The following is a 24,200-nucleotide window of genomic DNA, read 5'->3' on the forward strand; positions in this document are numbered from 1 at the left end:
AGCCCCTCTGTGTCTTGCTGTCAGTGACCATGGCAGGTAATGTCCAATTTGTGTGTATTTGACAGCACACAGGTGACAAATGATGGCTGGGGCTAAAAGAAGGTTACATTTAAACACAGCACAGGTCAATGGGGTAGATGGCTGAATGCTAAATCATTGTCAAGGAAACGAATGATACAACATTATACAATAGCAGCGCACGATAAAAGATAAAGTGCAGCATGTCATACTTATACTATCAACCAATGTCTGCTTCAGCTACACATTCATCTTTATTTTGCATAGACGGTCACATATTTTAGTCCTTGCTGAATGGAAACACTGAAGAATCCCTTTCAAAGAGTAATTTATGTAGCTGTGTCCTTTTGTGGTCGACAATAATATTATAATAGTATCATTCCCGGTTACATTATTGTAATGATGCTGAAAATATATGACCATTTATAGCTCTGTAATACTACTGGGACTATTCCAATTTTACTCTAATTAAAAAGCAAAACTACACTTTGTTAAGCATTGGAAACAAATATTTAATTCACTGTGTCTAAGATCTGTTACACCTGGTGTAGCAATTTCAAAAACACACAGGAAGTGCGAATAACAAACACTGAAAGAGCCTGGGAACTGAAGCACGAGTTGTGGCATCTTGACAAGTCTTTAAGTAATTCTTACAAGAACAAACACCCCTAGGCTCACTTGCTTCATTGCTTAAGTCAAAACAGAGAGTACATAGAGCCACTAGACTGCCAAGGAAATCTGATAAGCTGAGCCCACTATTTTAATAGGAAAACCCAGGTTGTTAAATGGTCATCACTGTGAAAAATGTGAGTTATTGCATTGTTGCAGGGCATAAACTCAATACGAATCAGGTTATGATGTCATTAATACACAAAAGCATATTTGTGTAATTATTTGGTTGTCATATTAATATTTCTACATTTATTCTATTTTTACATTATAATATTACACATTAAAAATGTCATTGCCGTATATCTTTTTTTTTTAATTACAAGGAAAATTCAGTGTTGCTGCTAATAATAACCATTAGTGCAAACTAACTCTATGTAGCTGGAGGTTATGTGGACATGGAGTGTCCAGGAAGCTCAAGGACGACTCACACTCCCAGATTAAACAACATTCACTCTCTGTCAAATGCCTAGCTCCCAAAACTGCCAAGCTAGAGGAAAATGAGCCCCCACATGACCCTTGCTGTGGATGACAGGATAAAACACAAGACATTTGTGCCTGAAGGAGACCTGGGATAACAAAATAATCTTTAATCTCTGTCCCTTCAAGGCACTTTCAACACCTGTTATTCTTGATGGCATTGTGAGAGAGGGCAGCTCACAGATTCATTTTAAGCCTGGTAATTATTGCACTAATTATTCACTTTGGTGTGGGGTGATTACCAGTACTCGTTCAGGTGAATACTCGTCCGCTTGCACGCCAGCTGAGGCCATAGCAGCTCAGTGGAACAGTTGTTCCACTCCTTTTTCCCTTGCAGATATTTGACCTTTTGTCATGTTTGCAATCTGTACTTTGGGGGGAAGCGAGAAAAACAGGCAGAAACTTTTAATTGCTCAACAGAAACAGTAGTGAAAGGCACAGGTTTGGCCATCTGTTCAACCCACACCATGTCTTTAGCACAGAAATGTCCTATTCAAACAGGTTGCACAGTTTCTACTGTCCTGTGTGATGGATCTATTGGGACTTGGGACTGCCAGTCCCTGTAGTTGCTATGCCATCCTGTGTAACAATGAAATATAATTTTTGTTAATTTAATGAGCATCGATAGTGTGTATGTAAGTGTATATGTTCATCAATAATTAATGAATCAAGATATATTCTTTTCATTTAACAGGATGCATTTATAATCGCAGCTTGGGGCTCTGAAAGCCTTTAAGACAAATATTTCTGCTCTTTCAGTAAATTTAATTCAATTAGTAGAAATACAACATCAAATACTGTGCCTCCATTAAGAAATCTTTCATGTTAAAATGAATTCCATGAATATTGCTTTGGTGCACAAATGAAAACAATTGTTCTCTGATACTGTGACAAAATATACATTTAATTGGCTTATGATGCACAAGTAGTTATGAGTTTTAGATTTTGAAGAAGATTTCCATAGGCTGTAACAACATCCTTGACAATGTGTAAAAAAAACTTTGGTCCTTATGTTTTTGTAGGAAACATTCTCTTTTAATATTTCGTCTCTGATCTTGATAGCTTCAGAAATATATGTAATTTTCTGCTTCAAGAGTAAAGTTAGGGGTATGCTATATTTATAACGCTGTTATCAAATCACTAAACAGCCAAAATCAACAATGTGTTTGATCTTTTCTTTGCTTTTTCCCTTCATTACAGTTCCATAAATATTTTTTAAAACCTTGTAAATGTGGAATTGCCTCAAAATATACAACATTCCTCATGTCTATCAATAAAATGAGAAAATTAGGTTAGAAATGGGAAATACTAGCAGTAAGCATCTTACATGGTTTTCCTATTACAATGCTGTATTAATTGACATTACATCAAATGATAATATGATTGATTCTATTGCCTATTGTGTTGCTGAAGGTATTTATACTTATATTTATTATTATAGCTCAATAATATATTTATTATTATATATTTATTTTATATTTATACTTTTAGAAAATAATTTGATACTTAGCTAGAAGAATACCAAATATCAAATCAACATTTCTTCTGTAACAGCCAACAAAATAAAGTAAATAATGTATACTGACCAAATATAACACAACCATATATGTTCAGATGTAATTTGCCCACCTTTTGTTAATCTTGAACAAACTCAAATGGCAAAATAAATAATTTAAAGTTAGAAATACCAGTGGAAAAAAATAAAAAACAATTCTTAGCCAGGCCTCATGAAAGTCGGGTTACACTGTCTCTGGAAGCACCGCTGAAATTTAAATGCTCTGTAACACAATGTCTGCTGATTGCTCTACTCTCTAGGCAATGTCAATTTTGTGCAAGTGCTTGCAGATTAAGTCGGCAGGACGTCAAGGGCCCTTGTAGAGGCTGCTATCTTGTCTTAGCGAAAGGTCCGAAAGCCCTTGTCTATTACTGGAGACACCCCAAGGACAGCTGTTTTAGGCTTAGGGGGGTGATGGAGAATAATAGCACATTAGATTCCTAATGTCTCTCTGATGCAGGACACGGGGAGACTGAACTCCTGGGTAATCCAAATTCATCTTTCTCTTTCTCTCTGTCTCTCTTCTCTTTCTTCGCTGTAACCAGAGTTGGGTCCTCTCTGCCTCTTGAGGTGCTGAATCTTAGCCTGGAGCCACATGCTTCATAGTCTATTCATCAAACGCATGACCCTCTTCAGTGAGGGATAGGATGCTATGGACTAATGAACCCAGTGTACGGTATGAATCTATGCGTGTCATATCTCTGTACACAGGGTAGGGAATCTTTACTTACTACAGGCCGTCATTACACATAAAACATACTGTCGTGATGTTTTAATACAAAGACAAGCATTCTGTCTGCCCAGTGTGCTCATATTGCCTTTGTCTTTATGTTGGTTGTTTCCAAAGTTTCTATTAAAACAAACACTCAATGACAGAACGTCAGATGTAGGGGCAGCTGTAGCTCAGTTGGTAAGGCATCAGATGTATTAGGTCAATAAGGATATGAAACAGATGGGTAAGTTTATTCTTTAAAAATACCTACAGGGACAGGAAATTTGTGATTAAATCCTTTGTAAGCTTTTTCCAACAGTGGCATACAGTGCCATAAAGCTAATATGTGATGAACATCACTGTGGCAACATTCCCTTCTGGAGTTTTGTATTGTCATACATCATGTGTAAATTGAGGACAAAGGGATTTTCATTTTTTTTGTCACGGCGTAAATGTTCAGAGTACTAAACAAATGCTAGTTGAATTCCCTGCCCCCACCTCCCCTCATCACCAGTGTGGACCCCTACCCCCCCACCCCTACTCCCTCATCTCCAACCCCAGGCCAAGGGTACACCTTGATAAGTGAAGAGGGAGGCTAATTCACTCCTCAGGCTTAATTAATCCTATGTCTTATTTGATGAATGAGTCCCAAATTGTGCTGTAATAGTGGTATTTTTGCGGAGGGGGCTGTGGAGTGGAGTGTTGACACCAAGCTAGGAGAAAGTCAAAGTCGGGACTTCTGAGAGGCTGGACTTGGGGCTTTGTTTGCAAAGTTGTTGTCCTCTGTGGACAGTTTAAGCCCTGTCCTCTGACGTCAGGCCAGCTGCAGAGAGTGATGATGCCCTGCAGGGAACATGTGTTTATGGATTTCTCCATAGGAGTCCACTGCCTTTGTCTCATGCTGGGTTTGTCAGTTTTGACAAAAATGATTTGTTGTCTGTAAATACATGAATGTCTGCCTCAGGGTGGCAACACATTACAATGATAAATCCTGTGTTTGACTTTCTAATGAGAGGTGCATAAACTATTGAAAACCAACAGTTTTATAATTAATCTAAATGTGATGCTCAATTGTTCAGTTGTTTTACCAAGGTTAAAGCTGATGAGTGAGGTACCTGAATATGTCATATATCTAACCTGGGAGTAAATACTGAATTTTATTGATCCATTTTATTATTATAGGGTGGCTCCTGGCACAACAATAATATAGTGAAATTATTATGATATGAACACATTGTTTCTGGGCTGTAAATGTGCTTTCAGACCATATGATATCAGTACTGGCCACAGATTCAGTGCTTCTACATTTGCCCTGTTTAGAATGAATCCTTTTGTCACAAAGGGTTCTTCTTTAGTATGCAATTGTCCTAACAGAGGTAGCACCTAAAACTAACGACGTCATAAATTTTTCTGGCTAATGTGGCAGGTGTAAAAGGAGCTTTGGCGGCTGGGGTGAGGGTCTGGTGATTTGAGAGGAAGTATGATGAGATTCGATGGCCCAGCCTAAGCAATGAACTTGATTAAACTAATCTCATCTCTATCAAAGCATCACTCGGATCCCCCTTGTCCCATTATTCATGGCAATGGGATAATTACACAGAGATGCATGGGGCCAGGTGGATGGCACAGTGACACAGGCCCTCAGACCCTGGGCTATGCTGCTACTAGTATGTGTCCTGTTCATTTTAAACACAGATTAATTATGGTCAATGGGATGGTTCACATCTGTCACTCTTAGTGAGAAAAATGGAAATGATTGTCCTCAAGATGATAAAGGATGTATATTAAGTCATCTTCTAGTTGGGGGTTCAAAAGGGATGAATACAATCAGCATTTTAAATCTGACATCAGCACTATAAGAATAATGTGGAATAACAGAAGCAGTAGACGGGATAATATAAATGTTTACAGCCACTGTGCTGCAAAACTCACAGCCCTGCCTCCATAAAACCAATGTATACAGAGATCATGGCTGTTTTCTGCCTATCTAAACCTGAATTCTGTCTGAGTATGTGTGTGTGTGTGTGTGTGTGTGTGTGTGTGTGTGTGTGTGTGTGTGTGTGTGTGTGTGTGTGTGTGTGTGTCTGTGTGTGTGCATTTTTCACAATGTTTTTCCACCAAGTTTCTACCACTGAATAATCACAGCTCATCTGATACAAAAATCTGGATCTTGTAATATTGTTGTAATATTACATTTATTCACTTGATTCACTGGATTTTAAACTTTTTGGATGAATTTTGACCCCAAGCATACATGATATCTGTGTTTATGATGCTAAACCATGTCTTAATATATTAACCAAAAGTCCAAATATTGTCTTTTTCAAGTAAAATGTTTTTTAATTAATAATACATACACAATTGATGAATGGAGCATGTATGCAATCAACTCAGAGCTGGGACAGCACTAATGCCTACACACATCAGCAGTTCATACTGTGCGCACAGTGCCTTTTCATTTATGATACCATAATAAGGGAAAATAAGCAAGACCTTTTTCCTTGAATTCTAAATAACTATAACATTAAACAGCTTAATTGTGTGTTTTAACAGTTTTTTGTGTTGATTCTTATTAATATCTTTTAGATGTCTGTATCAAACACATGAACATTCTTTTTTTTTTTTTTTTTTTTTACAATCAACCAATAAGAGGTAACAGTATTGGCCTGTCTGCTTGTAGGGTCTCCCAGTAAACACAAACGTGCACGCACCCCACGGGACTGCTGTGGGACAACTAGGAGTCACAAGGAATCGACACCTAGCCATTGTAATTATCTCCTAGAGTGGTGTGTGTAGTCAGTGAGCTCTGCTCTGCCACTGTCAGATCTGTGTGGCCCCTCAGTCCTCGTCTGCAGGTTGTTTTTAACCTCCACATTGATTGGACTTCTTCACTCATAAAGCCCCAAGGATGTTTTTCCCCTGTTGTCTTTCAACTGTGCTCCTGAGGACTAACATCCAGTCACTGAAAGCTGACCAAAACACTTGAAACTAACGAGATTATTTGGTCGCATATTGTATTAGCTTTCCTTTTCTGTTTTTCTCATTCCTTCACCTGTGAACACATTGTTAGTGTGACTGCATGGGACTGTAAAATGTACATCAAATTCACTATATTGAATTAGAAGTGCATATTAATTAACACGCCTCTTTTTCTGCAGTAATTGGATTTGGTCCAAAGCAGTAAACCTGCTTTCAGATGCAAATGTTTATTGTTGTGTTGTTTATAATTGTCACCTTTCATTGAACCAGCATTTTACTTTCTCTCATACAACAGTTATAGATTGAAAATCATCCATCCATCCATTATCTATACCACTTCTCCTGTTCAGGGGCTGGAGTGTATTCCAGCTGTCACTGGGGAAGAGGCGGGTTAGCTGCCTCACAACTAGAAGGTTGCGGGTTCACGTCCCTGGCTTTCAGTGTGGTGTTTGCGTTAGTTGGCCCTGAGATGGACTGGTGCCTAATGCTCAGATGAACTCCAATCACCCCACAACCGTAAACAGGCTAAGCAGATACAGATAATGGATGGATGGGAATTTTTTGAGGCAGCACAATCCAAACAGTACACTAGCAAAATCCCTAAAAAAATGGCAAAAAGCAGTTATGTACATTTATTCAAGTATTGTTTTTACTTAACTTTTAATCCAGTACATTTCAACAAAACATGACTAAAGTTGTGCTAATCACTAGTTATCTTCCAGGTTCTGATTTGTACTACAAAACACGGGAAGCACTAAATCTCAAACAGTTTGCACAGCACAGTAGCTGTAATGAACATCTTTTACACATCTTTAGTGGTTTGAGGTTACTAATTTCAAATACATAACGTGATACTCCAAAACACACTCATCCTATGACATGACAATAAATTGAACTTGTCCCAACAGTCCATGTGCTCCCCATCTTTTTATTTTGACTGGCTGAGTGCGGTTTTGGAGGTTTTTACTCAAAACATGTCTTAAGTAAATCAATATGTCTTTCAAGCACATCTATTAACAGCAACATCTTCTCATTCCCTTTTTTCCATCTAACCACACTAATCCTGATTTACACGGTTTAAAATCTTGGCCATATCCGTTACCTTCCAAGGAGATGGGGTAATTAAATTGGTACTTTTTACAAGTCGTACTCAATAAATCTGAATAAATTAACAAGGCATTACTAAGACTGCTACTTTAAATTTGCATAGTGTGTTTAATGAATATGCAACTGCAAGTGAAAAGGTCTGCTACTGTGAACTCTTGAAATTAGCATAACTACTTCCAGCATGTTTCTTAAATAATGCTCTCATTTGCACATCACTGAGTTGGCTAATTCTAACTTCAGTCACTGTAGCCTCATAATTAAGACTCTTGCTTTAATTTTTAATGAAGTTTATGTTACATCAATCCTGACAGTAATGAGAGGGACATGGAAACAAAAAACCTACTAATAATTAAATTCACCAACCAGTTTGAGGCGTAGTAATTCCTGAGGAGAAATTATATTACTAATTATTAATTTGATATTCATACCATTCCATGGGTAGACTCACATAACTGAATGTCTTGATGCCAGTTATGCTAAAATGCAAAATGCCTTTTCACTGCCCCCATGACTAGGAGGTCTCCCATGGATTTTAGTGCACAATTAATCATGTTGACATTCACGATTAAATGCTTTTTATTGGTGCCCATTTATTAGGCCATATTACCCGAGTTGGTTTAATGTCTGTTGAAGTCTGTCAGTGAGATGAAGACATAAACAGAGTAATGATTGAATAACAGTGCTGATATGGAGGAAGTTAAGAAACTGGCACTGACGTTCAGCACTCAGAGAATACTAACTATAAAAAAGCACTGTCTCGCCCTGCTGCTTAAGGGTGTAAACTTTTCGAAATTGAGATGACCACTAAAATACTTCATGTTTGTACACGATTATGTAATGTACAGAGAACTTTAGGCAGAGGACAAGTAAAACACATCTCAATGAAGAAATCAACTTCAGACCTTTTTGTTTTAAACGTTTTCAACATTACATTGAATTTCCCTTATTTGAATATATTGTTCTTGGAGTTTTACTGCTTGTTTCTAATTATTGAGGCTATTCCATTCCATTCTAGTATTTTCTGACTGACCCTTACTATATCCCACTTCTTTTACCTTCAGAAAACACTCAATTAACACTGAATTAATGCACAAGGTATTATCCAGCTCATAAAAACCAATCATTTTGTACTTCAAGTACTTGTCATAGTTCTTTTCTTCTATGAGTATGTGCTCTTTTCCAGATGTAAAAAAAAAAAACAAAAAACAACAGTGATGGGAAATAAAAAAGTATTTCGGTATTTGGCATTTTCCTATTTGACAGTGGATGATTTCTCACTACAATTGGTCAAATTTGAACAATTTTTATTGAAATAAAATGTGTAAAATTTTTATTAAAGCTATGAATTCTTTTTCAAATATTTTTCTACTAGAAATATGCTCCAAAATGCATCTTTATGTGGAGGGGTGCTGTGGACCTAACCAAAAGGGTTGAGAATTTCAAATATTTCTGAATGATTAGTACATTTTGGAGCATTTTGATTAATTTTAATTTCATAGTGATTACCTGAAGCACTGGGTAGGGACAGGTTAAGCAGAATCATAAGTCTTATAGAAACTGTCTTCATATGACTACAGTATTAAGTATTTTTGTTATACTGTCTGCCAAAAACAGTGAGGATATACGTCTTACTTCTTTGTAACATCTGCTTGACACTATGTTAAGGAAGTGCGGATTTTTAAAGCACACTGTGACTTTTTAAGTACCCAGACATCTTTATTTAGAGCCTATCCCAAACCTAACCTACTGATGATGTTTTTGTACCTAACACTGGCACCATTTTCTCTCCGTAGTAATGAACAATGAACCACGTCAGAGGTTAGGTACAAACAATGTCTTGGCGTGTTAACGTTGGTGGATCTGTTGGTCTCATAATCGCCCTAGCTTAAGTTGCATATGTTAGCATTAAGATCAATATGTATTCTGCACTTTATGCATCAATAATGTACGATGATAACTATTATGCATCAGTTATATCGAAAGAATAACCAGAAAAGGTGGGCATCATAAAGGCTCTAAAGTGCACTCTGTGATTATTTGAAATCAGTTTAAGGTCTAAAGACAAGGTGCTGTAAGCAACATATCTCTAAAGTATTTTTCCTCATTGTGAAAATAAGCTATTTTTGATCAAAACTGTTCTACATGTTGATCTTCTCATCTGAGTTGTCACGACAACTGGCTTCTCTGCTGAAAGTTAATTATTTGGGATTGTAATAGCTTTGGTTTAGGCAGGGGAACCGAACACTTCCCCAGCTGATGAGACTAATACTCGATCTGTACAGTAACTGCAACTGATGAAGATTTTGCCTGATATGCAGCAGTACTTGACATTTCATAGGATTTTCCCTGTGCTATTTTCCATCACTGCACTATAACAGCGTAAACCTCAACTCTAGATCAAATTTGTTTGATAGAAATGTAATTGCATTCTTTTGTCTGCATGTAGCCTGTGTGTATTTCCTACCTATAATTCAAATGCTTTGTCACATCTGAAGTACTTGCTCCTGAACAGGTCAGAGTCAACAGCATTATTTTCAAGTGTAGACCCTTAAGGGACTAGTAATCAACACCACAGTTCATCAGTTCCATTACTACTATACTTCAAAAAGAAATCTTCTCGTATGTCAGCTACATTGTTGCTTCAAGAACCCTTAATCAACAGGATTTCAGACACGAAAATACATATTTTTGTCTAGGAATTAGCCATGCTTTCCAAGGTCCTTGGCCGCCAGCTAGGGGTTGCATCCTCACACTGACAGTGTCACAGCAGTTTGGTGGAATAATGATGCCAAGTCTACACTGTGCTCTGCCTTATAAGCATGCTTTTATAGATGCACAAATAGTCCAGCCTTGCCTTAATTAATATGATATCCCCTCTGCGGGGTTGTTTCCTGTGCCCTTTTGATTAGCCGTGGATTAACAGGACCTTTATGTTTTCCTCAACGCACCCATGTTTTCAGCACAGGTTAGCTCCCCTATTACTAAACAAATGAATTAGTGCCTGGAAATGTGTCATGCATATTACCTTTCAGCAGGAGGCACATTGAGCTGGTCAACCATAAAGGAGCAGTGCGAAGCCTACCATGCAACATTGCTTGTTTGCGTTTCCTTTTAAAGCTCTTTGTGATTTACTGTGAGGCTTGTTTATGCTGAGCAATGCAAATTTGAGCCTTATAGCAACATATATCACAAACTAATTAAAATATATTAACAGAAGTGGCACTTGGTTATTGGTCATTGTGTTAGTCCCCCCATCTTACCAAATACAAAAAGTAAATTACATTGTAAGACAGGAGAGGCCACTCCTTTCAAAAAAAATTTCCCTTTTGGACGTGTAAAGGCAGCAAAGCACAGATTAGATGCTCTAATTTGCCTCTCTTTTGTGTATATTAATGTTGGCAAACTTTTTAAAAATTACAATTCTGTAAATTCTGTTACCTTCCCCGTGGGTGTCCCAAGCATCAGCCTGGTGTTTTTGTTTACATGTGTTGTAAACACTATATTGTTGTTGTGTATTGTGTTCTTCTGGTCGTTGGCTCCGTTAGCCGTCCTTGGAGACCAAGGCATTTCCCTGATGCATAAGATGAAAGACAGAACAAAATGCCCCTCATTTGGTCCCAGTTGGTTAAGTGTGTTCTGATCACTGCCAAGGTCTGGATGAACATGAGTCACACAAAGGACCGTGCCTTCCAACCACACAAGCCAACAATAAAAAGGGGATTTGCCTATGTTAGACGTCTTACACACTAACCCCCAAAGGACAGAGATGTTGGTGGTGTTGTAGAGGACATGTCAACTTTCTCAGAATTCAAAGCTTATTATCGTTCATTATTCCACACCTAACAAACTTGTAGTGTAATTGTGTTTTTGTATTTTACAAATTGCTCTGAAATATAAAGACATTATAGAGACATAAAATCAAACCAAAAGATTAAAGGTTATAGATTAAACAGTGCCCCGCTATTAAGGTTGTAATTACACTTAATGTGGCTCCATTTATTGATCCATTTTGTAGTCTGCAGTCAATATGTCACCTAGGTGGGATGTACAACACTGTTTAATGACACAACATTGTAAACCTTATATATTACATATATATATATATATATATATATATATATATATATATATATATATATATATATACTTTATATATTACTTTATCCTGTGATCTTTTCCTCATTGTGAAGATGCACAGGTTCATGATTATCCTTCTCAAAGCCTTCCACGTCATTTTTATCCTCTGTGAAATGCAACCTGTGATTGAATTATGTTAATTCATACTTTTTCTGTCTCGCATAATAGCCCTTTTATCTTTTCTCTTTGTGGTGCAAGTTCCTGCTTCTGTTGAGTATGTTGTTAATATATTATGACCTCCCATCACTTAATATTGTATTATTCTCTCATTTTCAGCAATATATACAGTACCCAGGATTGTCTGTGATTATTTTTCATATGAAACAAGTTCATTATGCAGTTACATAGTATAGTAGCATTCTCTTCTCTGTATTGAAATGGACTCTCATTTTGTTATTCAGTTTTCTTCTGCTCTCATCTTTCTCCCATTTACATTTTTCTCTGTCTCATCCTCTTCACAGCGACTTTTCTTTTTTCTCTTTTTCTCCTTCCTTTTTATATCTGTCAGCTGGCTGAGTATCATGGGAAGTTTATTAGGATGACTTGTTACAGAATCATCGGCCACAAAGCTAAATGATGAAATGAGAGTGTGAGCGGCACTGTCTTGTCTGTAATGAATTATGCAGGGGGTCAGGGGGCTCTATTTTGGTTACAGCCAACAGCACAAACACAGACCTCAGGTAGTACACTCATCAGTCCTGCTGTTTCTCACCATATGGAGTCAATGAACTGAGACATCCCTCCTACACACACACCACACACACACACACACACACACACACACACACACACACACACACACACACACATAGTTCACATACATTTACATTTATGTGCCTGCAGACACAATAATGTCATAGTAATACAACTGATGGATAATAGCTGTGTGGGTGTCCCCCCATATTGTTCAAAATTCTCATATTGATAATACAAAATAACAGTGACTCCTTTGTAGGATTAAAATATATGGGTAAATTAATCATACATACTGTAGTATATAGCATCTCTCCATTTGTCTGTGTATTTATCTATATAGATAAATAGACAGATTGATACTGTATAGTGTATAAGTCATATACAATTACATAAAACCATCAACCTGTATTATGTACCTAAATACTCCTTGTTCAGACTCCAGTGCGTGTCCCCATCTGATGGCCACAGAGTGAAACTGCTTCCTTTTGATATTATTGCTGCTTGAGGAAAAATTTATTATTTACATGGATTTTTTTTTGTTTTATTATTTTAAATTAAAATAAAAAATATTTTTGGAAGGGGTGCGGTTTCTTTTTTTTTTTCTTTTTTGAGCGTGGGGGGCTGCGTAAACCAATATTTTTTTTACCTCTCTCTTTCACATATTTCCGTGTTTAATTGGATGAAAGTGTATCACAAGCTAATTGAATCAGATGTCCCCACCTCTGTTCAATTGAGATATCTGATACAGATGATGTGCCGTATAATGAATGCCTAATTTATGTAATTAGACCATTAAGCGTAATCCAAGCATATGTTGTAAATGCCCTGAGGTCTTCTTCCAGGTACTCCCTCTGCATGTCCCCCCAGAAACAACTAATGGAGTGGGATGTGAGGCGGACTCTAATCCCGCTACGGGATAAAATAAACAATAAATAGACTGTACTCATCATATCGTGATATCGCCACCGATAATCGCGAACACCAGGGATTTTGTTTTCATAGTGATTTCATTTTCTGGCCTAACATTCATGTTCGAGGGGCCAAGGTGTGAAGATGGCCTTCAAGTAGCGTGAGTGTCCCGTCATGTACCCTAAATTTGCCATTGAGGAGGTTTTTTTGTGAGAGCCCTCTGTCTGCCAATTAATTGTCATTCTGCTGAATATTCATACCTTATCATCAGCGCGTCCTTAATTGCGCCGTAAAACATCTCTGGGGGCTGAAATCACCACGGACTTAATTAGAAGCGCAGGCCTATTGGTTGGGTTGGAGAGTCGCAGTTTGCAGTAGACAACAAACTGTACCTGCTTCATCTCACACTGAGGCCAGGCACGTAACAAATCCCCATAAAGCTAATGGGAACCTGTGTGACGAAAATAGAAACAACTCAAAGAGAAAACTGGACACTGATAATTTGCTCGTTGTTAAAAATAGGCAAATTAGATAGAATTCAAATTTTTCTAGTGCATTCATGGGTATAAATATAGGGGTGCACTGCCTGAAGACTGAGTTCTCACAGTCAGCAACCTGGGTGCTGACATCAGGGAAAGTAAAGTTGTCTTTACCAGTGATGGACAATTTATATTCACCACCAAAAAAGTCCAGCAATCTTACAATTGAAAAATATCATTGACAAATATCAAGGATTAAATGAAAACTGTTATTTCTATTAATTTGTTTCCTTTTCATCCACGAGCTCATCCCTTGAATAAATGTTTTCACGTGCAATGAGCATCACCCTCAGCTTTACGTTTCTCTTAATCGTTCCCTGAAAGACGTTTTTTTTTAACCCCTTTCCGTAGGTCTGGGTGGCAGCATATCTCAACTCGATTCAGTGTGACAATATTGTTTGGCTATCATTCGCTGCTTTAGGATGAATGGCATCGATCCTCTTTTAACAACATTTGTTTCCTATTGTGTTCGGGGCTGCAGCAGAGGAGGGCAGACGTGTGAAAGTGGCTGTTTGATTCTCTTTTTCATCCCCATGACCTCAGCCTTTGTGTCTCGTCACCCTGGGAATGTCACGCCTCACTACTCTACTTTAAGATGTTTCAGAAAGTGCCCTTTGTTTTCTCTCCTCTTTTTTTAAAAGCTCACACAAAATTGTTCTTGGTCCCCTCCTGCTATAAAAGATACTTCAGACTGAGGCACGGTTCACAAGTGCAATGCAATTTGGCTTATCCCAACCTTTGTTCGCGTTTCTACAAATGACCAAACATAGTGCAGACTTGATCTACTGCTGCTTGAACTCAGGAGTTTGGGAGCAGCTAAAAAACCCTATTCAGATTCAGAGTCATGGTGGTATTTTCAGTGTGTGCATTGGACGGGGACAAAGGGCCTACCAATATCCCATAACCCTGAAGCTCAAAAAGCCACACCGTCTGTTTGTATGTGCGTGTGCGTGTGTGCGTGTGTGTGCTGTCACTGCTCTCTGACGCGACTGGTTAATGGATGGAGGTTAACTTGCAAGGCGCCAACTGGAAGAGTAAACTGTAGCAAAAGCAAATTTAAAAAAAAACGGACATGTATTTTAGGAGGTAAAATGTAAAATTAACAAACACACTGAATAGGGTTTGACTGTGTGGCAGTCAAATGATTTCCTGCACCCTTCGGTGTTTGCAGTGCATTTTTAGGGTTCATATTTGTCATATTCCACAAAGGTGGCTTTTGCACGTAAGAAATTCAGTCAGTGTCGGACCTTTCTGACTGCTTTGTGCAGGGACATATTAATCTTGGCGATATAATACGGGGCTAATGCGTCTTTTAATGACTGACTGAATGACTGAATAGGCTGGATGTCAGAAGGTGTTTGGCAGTGGGTCATTATCCGCCGTGCTTGAGATGGGATGACTGTGCCACTTCTTTTTTGCCAAACCTTTTCAGCTGAACATTAATGGCAAACGACAGGTGTTAAAAGCCACTCGACAAGAGTTAAAAAAAAAACTGCAAGCTGGAACTTTTAGACCAGCCAATTTTCAATAAGAAATGGTGAAATGCTTTCAAATTGTTTTGTTTTTTTAATATTTCCTCGTATGGAAAGTTATAAAATATAGCATGTTTCTCACATTTATTTGTAATTTTTCCTATTTTTTTAAACTACTTTATTTATGTCTCACACTACTCAAACAACTGGGAGGACACTGTTCTTCAGCCCGCTCCTGGTTTCTGGGTGAAAATAGCTCGGTGTCCCCCCGCAATGCGATTCTTTTCGTAATCCGTCAGACTGGTGATGGGGTGCATTGTGGATTTATGGGGGGAAATTAGCATAAATTATGAGCAAATCTGTGTGTGAGTGTGTGTGGTCCTTGGCATTGCAAACCCTCCAAGCGGAAAGGTGGCCCTGGCCAAAAGCTTGAATAGCAATAGCTCAAAATAGGCTTCCCATTTGGTTTTCACATTCATATAATTGACTTATGGATATTTTATACAGTTTTCACCACACCATCCTCAAGGGTTTATTTGCATGTTTGAAGTACTTTGGAATCTCCTTTACATAAACACAATAGACCTGACTGCCTCATGAAGTTTCAGTTTGAACAGGATTGTTTGCATTGTGTTGATGTTTTCATATCGTCTACTTCCTGTGCTCAGCTTTGGGCTCAATCAGCTGAGAGAAACTAATAGTCGGCTCATCAACAAACTTGCTCAGGGCAAATTGTTTAGTCATGGGTGTGCATTTCATAAACAAAATTAGAGAGTATCAAGAAACTAGAAAATGCATTTTATCGACATAATTACTGGTCACAACAAATCACGGTGACAATTAAAAACAAAACACGTTTAAGACAAACATCTGTTCTGAATACTACCTATTACACGCACGACTACACAAACAAATATTTTAATACTCCATGTTTGGATCACATACAGTATACACATATACATTAACAGCATCACAAACTGATAAAAAGTATTCTATATTGACAGAAAATAATTTCTTGAAAACATAATCGAAATCGATTATACACTTCATTATATAACTGTAAAGTCCGGTGAAGAAGTATCAGCGCATACCTTCACACACCGAGCGCCATCGCAGTTCAATTCCGGTTGCCGAGCCTTTTCACCCCATTTTCTGTCTTCAAATGGAAATGATTTCCATTGGCCCAAGGTGTCCATGTAAATAGGTGTAAATGAAACCAGATTATGCCTTCCTCCCAGCCCCCTCCTCCCATGGCAATTGTCATGTGATAGCAAAGAGGTGGCACATTAATGGAGCGCCTCTACAGGGGTCTTTTCTGCTCATGTCACTACATAAAACTATCAGATGGTTAGAGGAAGGCCATGGAGGCATCCACTTAGATCGTCTGATCAAGGACGCCAAATGAAGTCCATTCAGCTTTGCTAGCGGGACAAGCTGACTTACTTTGCAAGAAAGACTCACAGCAGCCGTCCCTCCATAAATGTGCACCGTCCGCCCGCCTGCACACTGCACAGACGCTCAACCTGGCGGTTTCACGCACGACTCAACTCCAGCTCTGCCCGGACTGAAAGTTTCCTCAACGGTTGTTTTCATGAAAAGCTGTGAGCTTTCGCTAAGGAAATAAGGGAAACTACTTTTTTATTGCTTCTCTGAAAATATCGAGGATGCCTCGTCCGGGGAGAAACACGTACAGCGACCAGAAGCCACCTTACTCTTACATCTCCCTCACTGCCATGGCGATCCAGAGCTGCCCGGAAAAGATGCTGCCGCTCAGTGAAATTTACAAGTTCATCATGGATAGATTCCCTTATTATAGAGAAAACACTCAGCGGTGGCAGAACTCCCTGCGACACAACCTGTCATTCAACGACTGCTTTATCAAAATCCCCCGGCGTCCAGATCAACCAGGTAAGGGCAGTTTCTGGGCGCTACACCCCAACTGCGGGGATATGTTTGAGAATGGAAGTTTCTTGAGGCGCCGCAAAAGGTTCAAAGTTTTGGCTGCGTCTGATCATTTGGCCCCCAGTAAGCAGTCGGATGCTGCCCATTACCTCCAGCAACAAGCCAAACTGAGACTGAGCGCCCTGGCAGCTACGGGCACACACTTGCCGCAAATGTCTACGTATAACCTCGGCGTGTCTCAGACATCGACTTTCAAACATCCGTTTGCCATCGAGAACATCATCGCCAGAGAGTACAAGGTCCCCGGAAGTCTGGCGTTCTCCACCATGCAGTCCATGTCCGCCGGCTACCCGCTGCACAACCAGCTGACGACAGCCTGGCCCCACATGTACAACACCAGCGTGATTGACACAGCGGCCCCAATCTCCATGGCAAGCAGCGACTACAGTGCCTATGGCGTGCCCATAAAGTCCCTGTGTCACGGGGGACAGTCGTTACCGGCTATCCCCGTGCCAATCAAGCCCACCCCGACCTCCATGCCCGGTTTCTCGGCGCTACCTCCACACATCCCCGCGTTTCTATCAAACTCTCCACAGTCTCTGAGCCCCACGTCCCCACAGACAGCGACGAGCCAAAGCAGCCCTGCAACCCCGAGTGAGACTCTGACGAGCCCCTCCACACTGCAGTCTGTGGCTGTGCACTGACCAGCTGAAATTTTCCAGTAAAGGAACTGCTGGCTGGCTCCCGGGCCCCTTTACCAAACCCAAAGTTTATATTTCCTGTCGTCGGAAACTGTCAAGGCGAGTTGCAGTTGCATATCGATTTATTTGTGTATATGTTGAATGTGTCGCTTTAAAGTTGTGTCATAGAAGTCCAGCACAGAATCGCACAGCGAAATATTGCTCTTGAGAAATATAAATTATTTGATAGTTCTATTTTTCAGTTTATTGTGAAATGTGTGTTGAAAGTGGAGCCACGGAGGGGATTCCGAGGAAGTTTGTGTTGGGCACCATCACTTTCTGATTCAACTGCCTGCAAATTCCGCGGCAGGTGTTGAGTTTTATCAAAATGCAAAACTTTCTGTGTGCGCCGTTTCTGTGTGGCCACTGTAATGTCAATGAAACTGCGAGTCAGTATGGCTCTGTGTTTTTGTTTGCTTTCAGTACTGAAATGATGAATAAGGGTATACCAAATAGGATTTAGACTTTTTTTTTTGCCAACCCTGTAACAAAAACAAAAGCAAACCGAGTTATGAGATCTTTTTAAAGTTGGAAAGTATCTTGAGATGTCCTCAAAATGCAAGATGTGAATATTGCAAATAACTGATACTGAAATGTTGTAAAATGCACTTTTTAGTTTTATGTTTTAGATATATATTTTCCAGAAGATGTTCTGTGAAGCATTTAATTTAAAACGCTGTGGTGACCATGTGTATCAGATGCTGTAAATTTGTACTTTTTTTAGGTAAGGCATGCATTCAAAAAAAAAAATTGTGTTGTTACTGTTGCTGTTATTGTTGTTGTTTTGGTTTTGTTTATTTTTATTGCAAGCATGCGTGCTCTGGAAAAGTGTGCAAACAGTCTGCAATGAATTGGAAAAAAAATGGTCATCGAAATATTTTCTCATTAAAAATGAAGTAAACAATCAAAAATGTTTCCGAAGATTTAATATCAAAGATTATTATTATTATTATTATTATTATTATTATTATTATTATTATTATTATTATTATTATTATTATTACGCTATTAAATTAGATTCTTTTTTCAGCTAGCAGAAAACTCTTTTTTTAAAATCGAATTTCATCTAAAATTGTTGTGTGATAATAATAATATTTAATAATATAATACAATAATAATGACAGTAATAATAGTAATTTAAGTTGTCTTCTACCCGGACCTGTATGATTTCAGAGTGTGGGAGTCACAGAGAAGCAGTGGGGAGAGAAATGAATCGCGCAGTCGATTAGGATGCATGGAGTTGCGATGCCATGGTCACAGCGCAGACAACTGGGCTCATTCATTAAGCTGTAGGCTAAACACAATTAAGCCCAACAACAAACATTTACAAAAGCTGCACAATGTCCGAATTAATATTGTTACATTTTTTGACTTAAAATGTCACAAAGGGCAATTAAATAACTGTCATTTTGATTCTTAGTTTTTTTATTGAGCAATGAGTGCACCTGACTGTTTCGACTTTATTTGCTTCCCATTCGATGGGACTTTATTCAACAGGTTTTTTTAAAATAGAGTTACTTTCAGAAAATCTTAAAATACGTTTTAAGATATTTGGTATTTGTTTTCAGGGATTTAAATGCGAACATGCCTCCTATAGAAAGCAACCGCCTATTTCGGGGTATTAAACAAATACATTAGAATTCCGTCACTTTATGCAATCGAGTAGATCAAATAAAAGGGTCTCGGGCCACTTCATTCTCTCTCATTCACTTCAATTGAAAGTGCAAAGAATAGCAAACTTAGACTGGGCCACCAATGTAGATTTAGCCTTTTTTTCAGCAAGACAAAAAGACTGATTTTTCACAAACACATTGCTGACTGGGGAACTAGGAAACGAGCTGCGAGACCCTTTTGGAATTTAAATCCACCCCTCCCCCCTGGACTGTTTGTACAACAGTGTTAGTTTTTTTCTCCTCATTTGGTGTGTGTGTGTGTATAACATTAATTCTGACTCTGCATGATTACATGTATTAAAACGGCAACGCCAGATTACAAGCTTTAATTTTGGATTTAGATTTATTTTTTCATGGCTCGTCGTATTACAGCCACATTTTCAGATATGTGGAACTTTTAAAATTTAAAACAAATTAAAACAATTAAATCCACTAACTCCTGTGTCACACAGGTTTTAAAAATGCAACAACATATACTGACAAAAAATATTTACTACACATTTATACTTGTTAATTTTTTCCCTATTTATTGAGAATCCAGTGTAAATAACTTTGTCTATGTATTACACTTTTATAAGCAATTTACAGATACGTGTTTCAAAAAAACGAATAGAAGTGATTCCTTGTAAATTCATCTCTGAATAGCAAATGTAAAAATAACGAAATGTTTTCATTTGATGACCTGTGTGCCTCCTCAATGCAGAAATGTAATATTTAAGTAGCATCATTTAAAAACAACATTCTACATTCTCTTATAATTATGTTTAATGTACAAATAAAACCTGATTTCTCTGAATAAATGATTAAATGAATGTAATTCCATGTCAAAGTATGAAATCTCTTGCATGAAAACTAATTACAAGTTACAAGTGGGAGACAGGACAGCAAATTACAGTACATGGAAAACTCACCACTGACACCTAACACTTGAAATAAAGTGTTTAAAACCATTAAAGAGGACAGATTCTTGCATGACACGTTTTAACTGCAAACAAGATCCCAGAGTTTTCCTGCTCATTTCTGAATATTTCCCCAATACTAACAAAACCTGTTGTTACTACTCTAATATATACAGACTATAATTTGTACATATGCGTAGCATCAAAATGAACCTGGTTGTTTAAGATAAATTTGTATTGTCCTTGTTCTCTCAACAATGTTCCACTTAGACAAAGAAGAAGGTCATCTCAGGCAGGGGATGAAATATAGACCACATGCAAAACCTCAGTGTTGTAGTTTAATTAAAATAATTCATTAAAGTGGAGGCCCAAGGTAATTAGCATGTATAATTTATGATTTGCTTAATGCATGCAGGCAGTGGCCTCTGCAATAAACTCAACTTAACCCCAAGTAGGCAACTGATACGGACAGGGTGCTGTTATTTACTGTGTGTTTATTGTTTGGATATTTGTCAAGAGGAAGCAAGTGTTTCATAAAACCCCCAGCCGTTATCAGCATGCAAACAACTTATTTGTTTATGCGTTTATCTTGTATATTTATGGTTGTTCATAAAAGAAGCTGTCAGATTTGCTATGGAAAGAAATATTGGGAATTGCCCTTAGTTTCTACATTTTTTTTTTGAAACATACTGTTATCCTGCTGGTCAGCTATGCTGAAAACAGTTTATGTCGGATCTTTGAGCTGACAGAATGAGGACATGGACAGGAAGGTAACTCATCCTCCCTCCGCCAGCAGACAGTCAGTGCTGGTGGAAGGAGCGAGATAATCAGCGATAGACAAAAGTTGCATTAATTATGTTTTGCAAATGTGTCAATCCTTGACAAGCTTTTGACATTTCACTACATGGCTACTGGCTATATTTTATTATTTCTTGCAAGAACATGCAGTTTTTTATATGTACTAAAACAACAAAGTAAAACAAATATTTTCAGATGGCGCTGTGAACCATGGTAAACAGATTTATTTTAGTGGTGAATAGAGCAACATGGTGATCTCTTGACGGGTGGAGACTAAGCAGCTGTTAGCCTTAAGAAAGTAATATTCTAATGTTCAGTTAATACAAATTTAGTAACTGTTATTACATTTTACTGGTGATCATGTAGTTTTCTAAGGGTTACCCAGTTCGGGGATGATATTTTACAGGTGAATCTTCACAGTGCACACCATCATTGCAAGCCTATATGGTTAAATCATCAGTCATAATGTGCGTCTCCCAGGTTAAACATGCCTGTCAGAGGGCAAAGGGCAGGTATAGTGGGCAGCTGGAGGGAGAAGCGGGCGAATGCAACAGCATTCACGGCTGGCTCAGCCAAACACCCATGTGTGCATGAAATTAGAGTGTCAACATCTGATTCATGCTGCTGGGTGGTGACTGTGAAACAAATTATGTCAGCGGGTGGCAGCGGCAAAATTCCACTGAGCTGCAGCAGCCAGTGGTTACATGGATGTTAGCAACAGCAGATTCCATCTTATGACGGGTGACAAACATTGTTCTAATGTGACATATTTATAGGTTCTCAGCTCATTTTCCAACTTATGAAAAATCTCTGAAATTCTATTTTTAAGAAACGTGCAGGGACAGTACAGAAGAACTGAATGTTGGAGGGAATGGGACGATAATTGTCATTCAAGATAAGGATGCATATTGTCACAGACAGGGTGTGAGGTGCAAATAAATGAGTTTCCACTCTGATACTATCAGCTGCCGAACAAGATTTTCTTACCTGAGAATTTCATGAGAAGGAACCGCAAACGTTTTTTCAAGTGTCTTGTTTTTGTGGAAAAAACATTTTACAAGGATTAACTCTCCCTCTTTTGCTCTTCCTGATGTTTTTCACACTTTCCCTCCTACAAGTCCCCCTTGTGAGCACAGGCTGTGAAGTCATTAGAGGTATATTTTTAAATGCTGATTTTCAATAAAATGGCATTACTTGAACAATACATATAGTGGGACACTGATGTCAAAATGCAGGGACGGTCTCTGATATATTTTCTGTTTTGAACAATATGCAACACTTCCACCATCTCTGAATCTCCTGCTATTGGCTCTGGATTGTGTTCTTGACATGTTGAGACAAGGTGAGAAAAACTACCAGCAGAAAATCGTTCATCAAACTTCAGGCTCCAGTCCTGTCAGCCTCTACCTCCAGTCACAGCATCTGACATCTGACTCCAACACTGACTCACATTTACTCCTTAATTTCATCATTAAAGTGGGATCAACAGACGGTTAAAATCAGCAGGGCATTGTTTTCCTTTTGCTGTGTCAGAGTGGACAATGGGGAAGATGTTTCATTCGATTGCTTGAACTGCACATAAGTCTGTATTGTTGTTCCCCAGTGTTTAATTTGACATGCCTATGAAGGGTGTGTTCTGGGAGCCAAATGTGTCTGCTCTGTCCCAGCTTGTCTAGTCTAGTGAAGCTGTTGCACTTGCAGCATATTAGATAATTATATTTATAATTTTTTTTTATTTCAAAGAAGTCCTGCAGCCAGAGTTTGACCAAATGCCTGTTCACACAGAAGCGGAGTGTGGGAAGCCAGCCAAGTGCTCGTACAAACAAGCTGCTTTAATCAAGGTACTTAACAGATTTGACACTACAATGTTATTGGTTCTCAAGTGCTTTAGCTTTTAGGTGTTAGACCAATAACAGATTCTGTGGATTTTAGCAGCTAGCTATTTCCCCTTTAAAATGTGGGATGAAAAGCTAATTTATCACATTTCCTTGGGATCTTATCATACCTCCTCTAGCCATAAACTAACACTTACTCATGACTTCAAAGGTGCATTAGGTAGCAGAGGTGAGAAAAGGGCCCCCATCCACTTGGGGCCAGTTCCTTAAAGAGATGAGATGGAGCTGATTAGCAGGAGTGTGCAGCGAGCCCCGTGGGGCCGCAGCTGGAGGAGCAGTCCCCACGGGAGCAGGGGAGAGGTGTGAGTTTTGACAGTTCCCATCTCTCCCCTCTGGATACCACAGGGTCAGGGCGGCCTCTGTGGCCCAGGCTCAGTGCTGCATAGGAAGTCGGCAGTAATTGCCATGCAGCAAGTGGGACAGAGACAGCGGCAACAAAAACCAGTGAAGAACACACAGTCCATTTCCTCTTTTGTCTGAATGTGTTTGAGGAAGTACGCGATCTCCTCTCTGACACAACAAAGCTGCAATAAAGTTCTCACAATCAAATCCAATCTTGCAGAAGTTGCTGAGGAGGACACATCATTCTGCAGGAGCTGTGCACTTGGAGTCTTTTCCTGTCCCAGAGAAGGCCCAGATGGCTGCTTGTTATTGCATAACAAGGGTCTATTGTTTTGTTAATGTAACTTCATCTGGCTTTGATCTAATCTCATGTTGTCATGGCCAGTGTGAAAATCCCTATTAAGTGCATGATCCTGCACTATGTTCATTGTGATTATGATAATCTCCTGCATTGAAATTCCACTTTGTTCCTTTGTTTCTTTGTTAGCAAACACAATGTGAGGTTAATTAGCAGCCAGTGGTAACCTCTGCGTTCCGGGATGCTTCATCACAGCTAAGTGTACTCTTCACTGGGAAACGCAGCCGCTGACACTAACAAGACCAAACACAAGGCCTTGAGCCAATTGAAATTAAACAGAATACAAACGCTGCACCAACTTAAGCCCTCTCAGACCAACA

At 38.8% G+C, this 24,200-nt stretch overlaps 1 protein-coding gene across 1 annotated transcript; it reads left to right on the plus strand.

Moving 5' to 3' along the window:
- The first annotated feature begins 16,447 nt into the window (after nt 1-16,447).
- foxb1a (forkhead box B1a) lies at nt 16,448-18,854 on the plus strand. The gene has a single exon (XM_067502815.1). The coding sequence runs from the start codon at nt 16,938-16,940 to the stop codon at nt 17,877-17,879; it is 942 nt and encodes a 313-aa protein (XP_067358916.1). The 5' UTR covers nt 16,448-16,937; the 3' UTR covers nt 17,880-18,854.
- Nucleotides 18,855-24,200: the final 5,346 nt, after the last annotated feature.

The sequence above is a fragment of the Channa argus genome, chromosome 4 (genome assembly GCF_033026475.1).
Source record: "Channa argus isolate prfri chromosome 4, Channa argus male v1.0, whole genome shotgun sequence".
Taxonomy (NCBI): domain Eukaryota; kingdom Metazoa; phylum Chordata; class Actinopteri; order Anabantiformes; family Channidae; genus Channa; species Channa argus.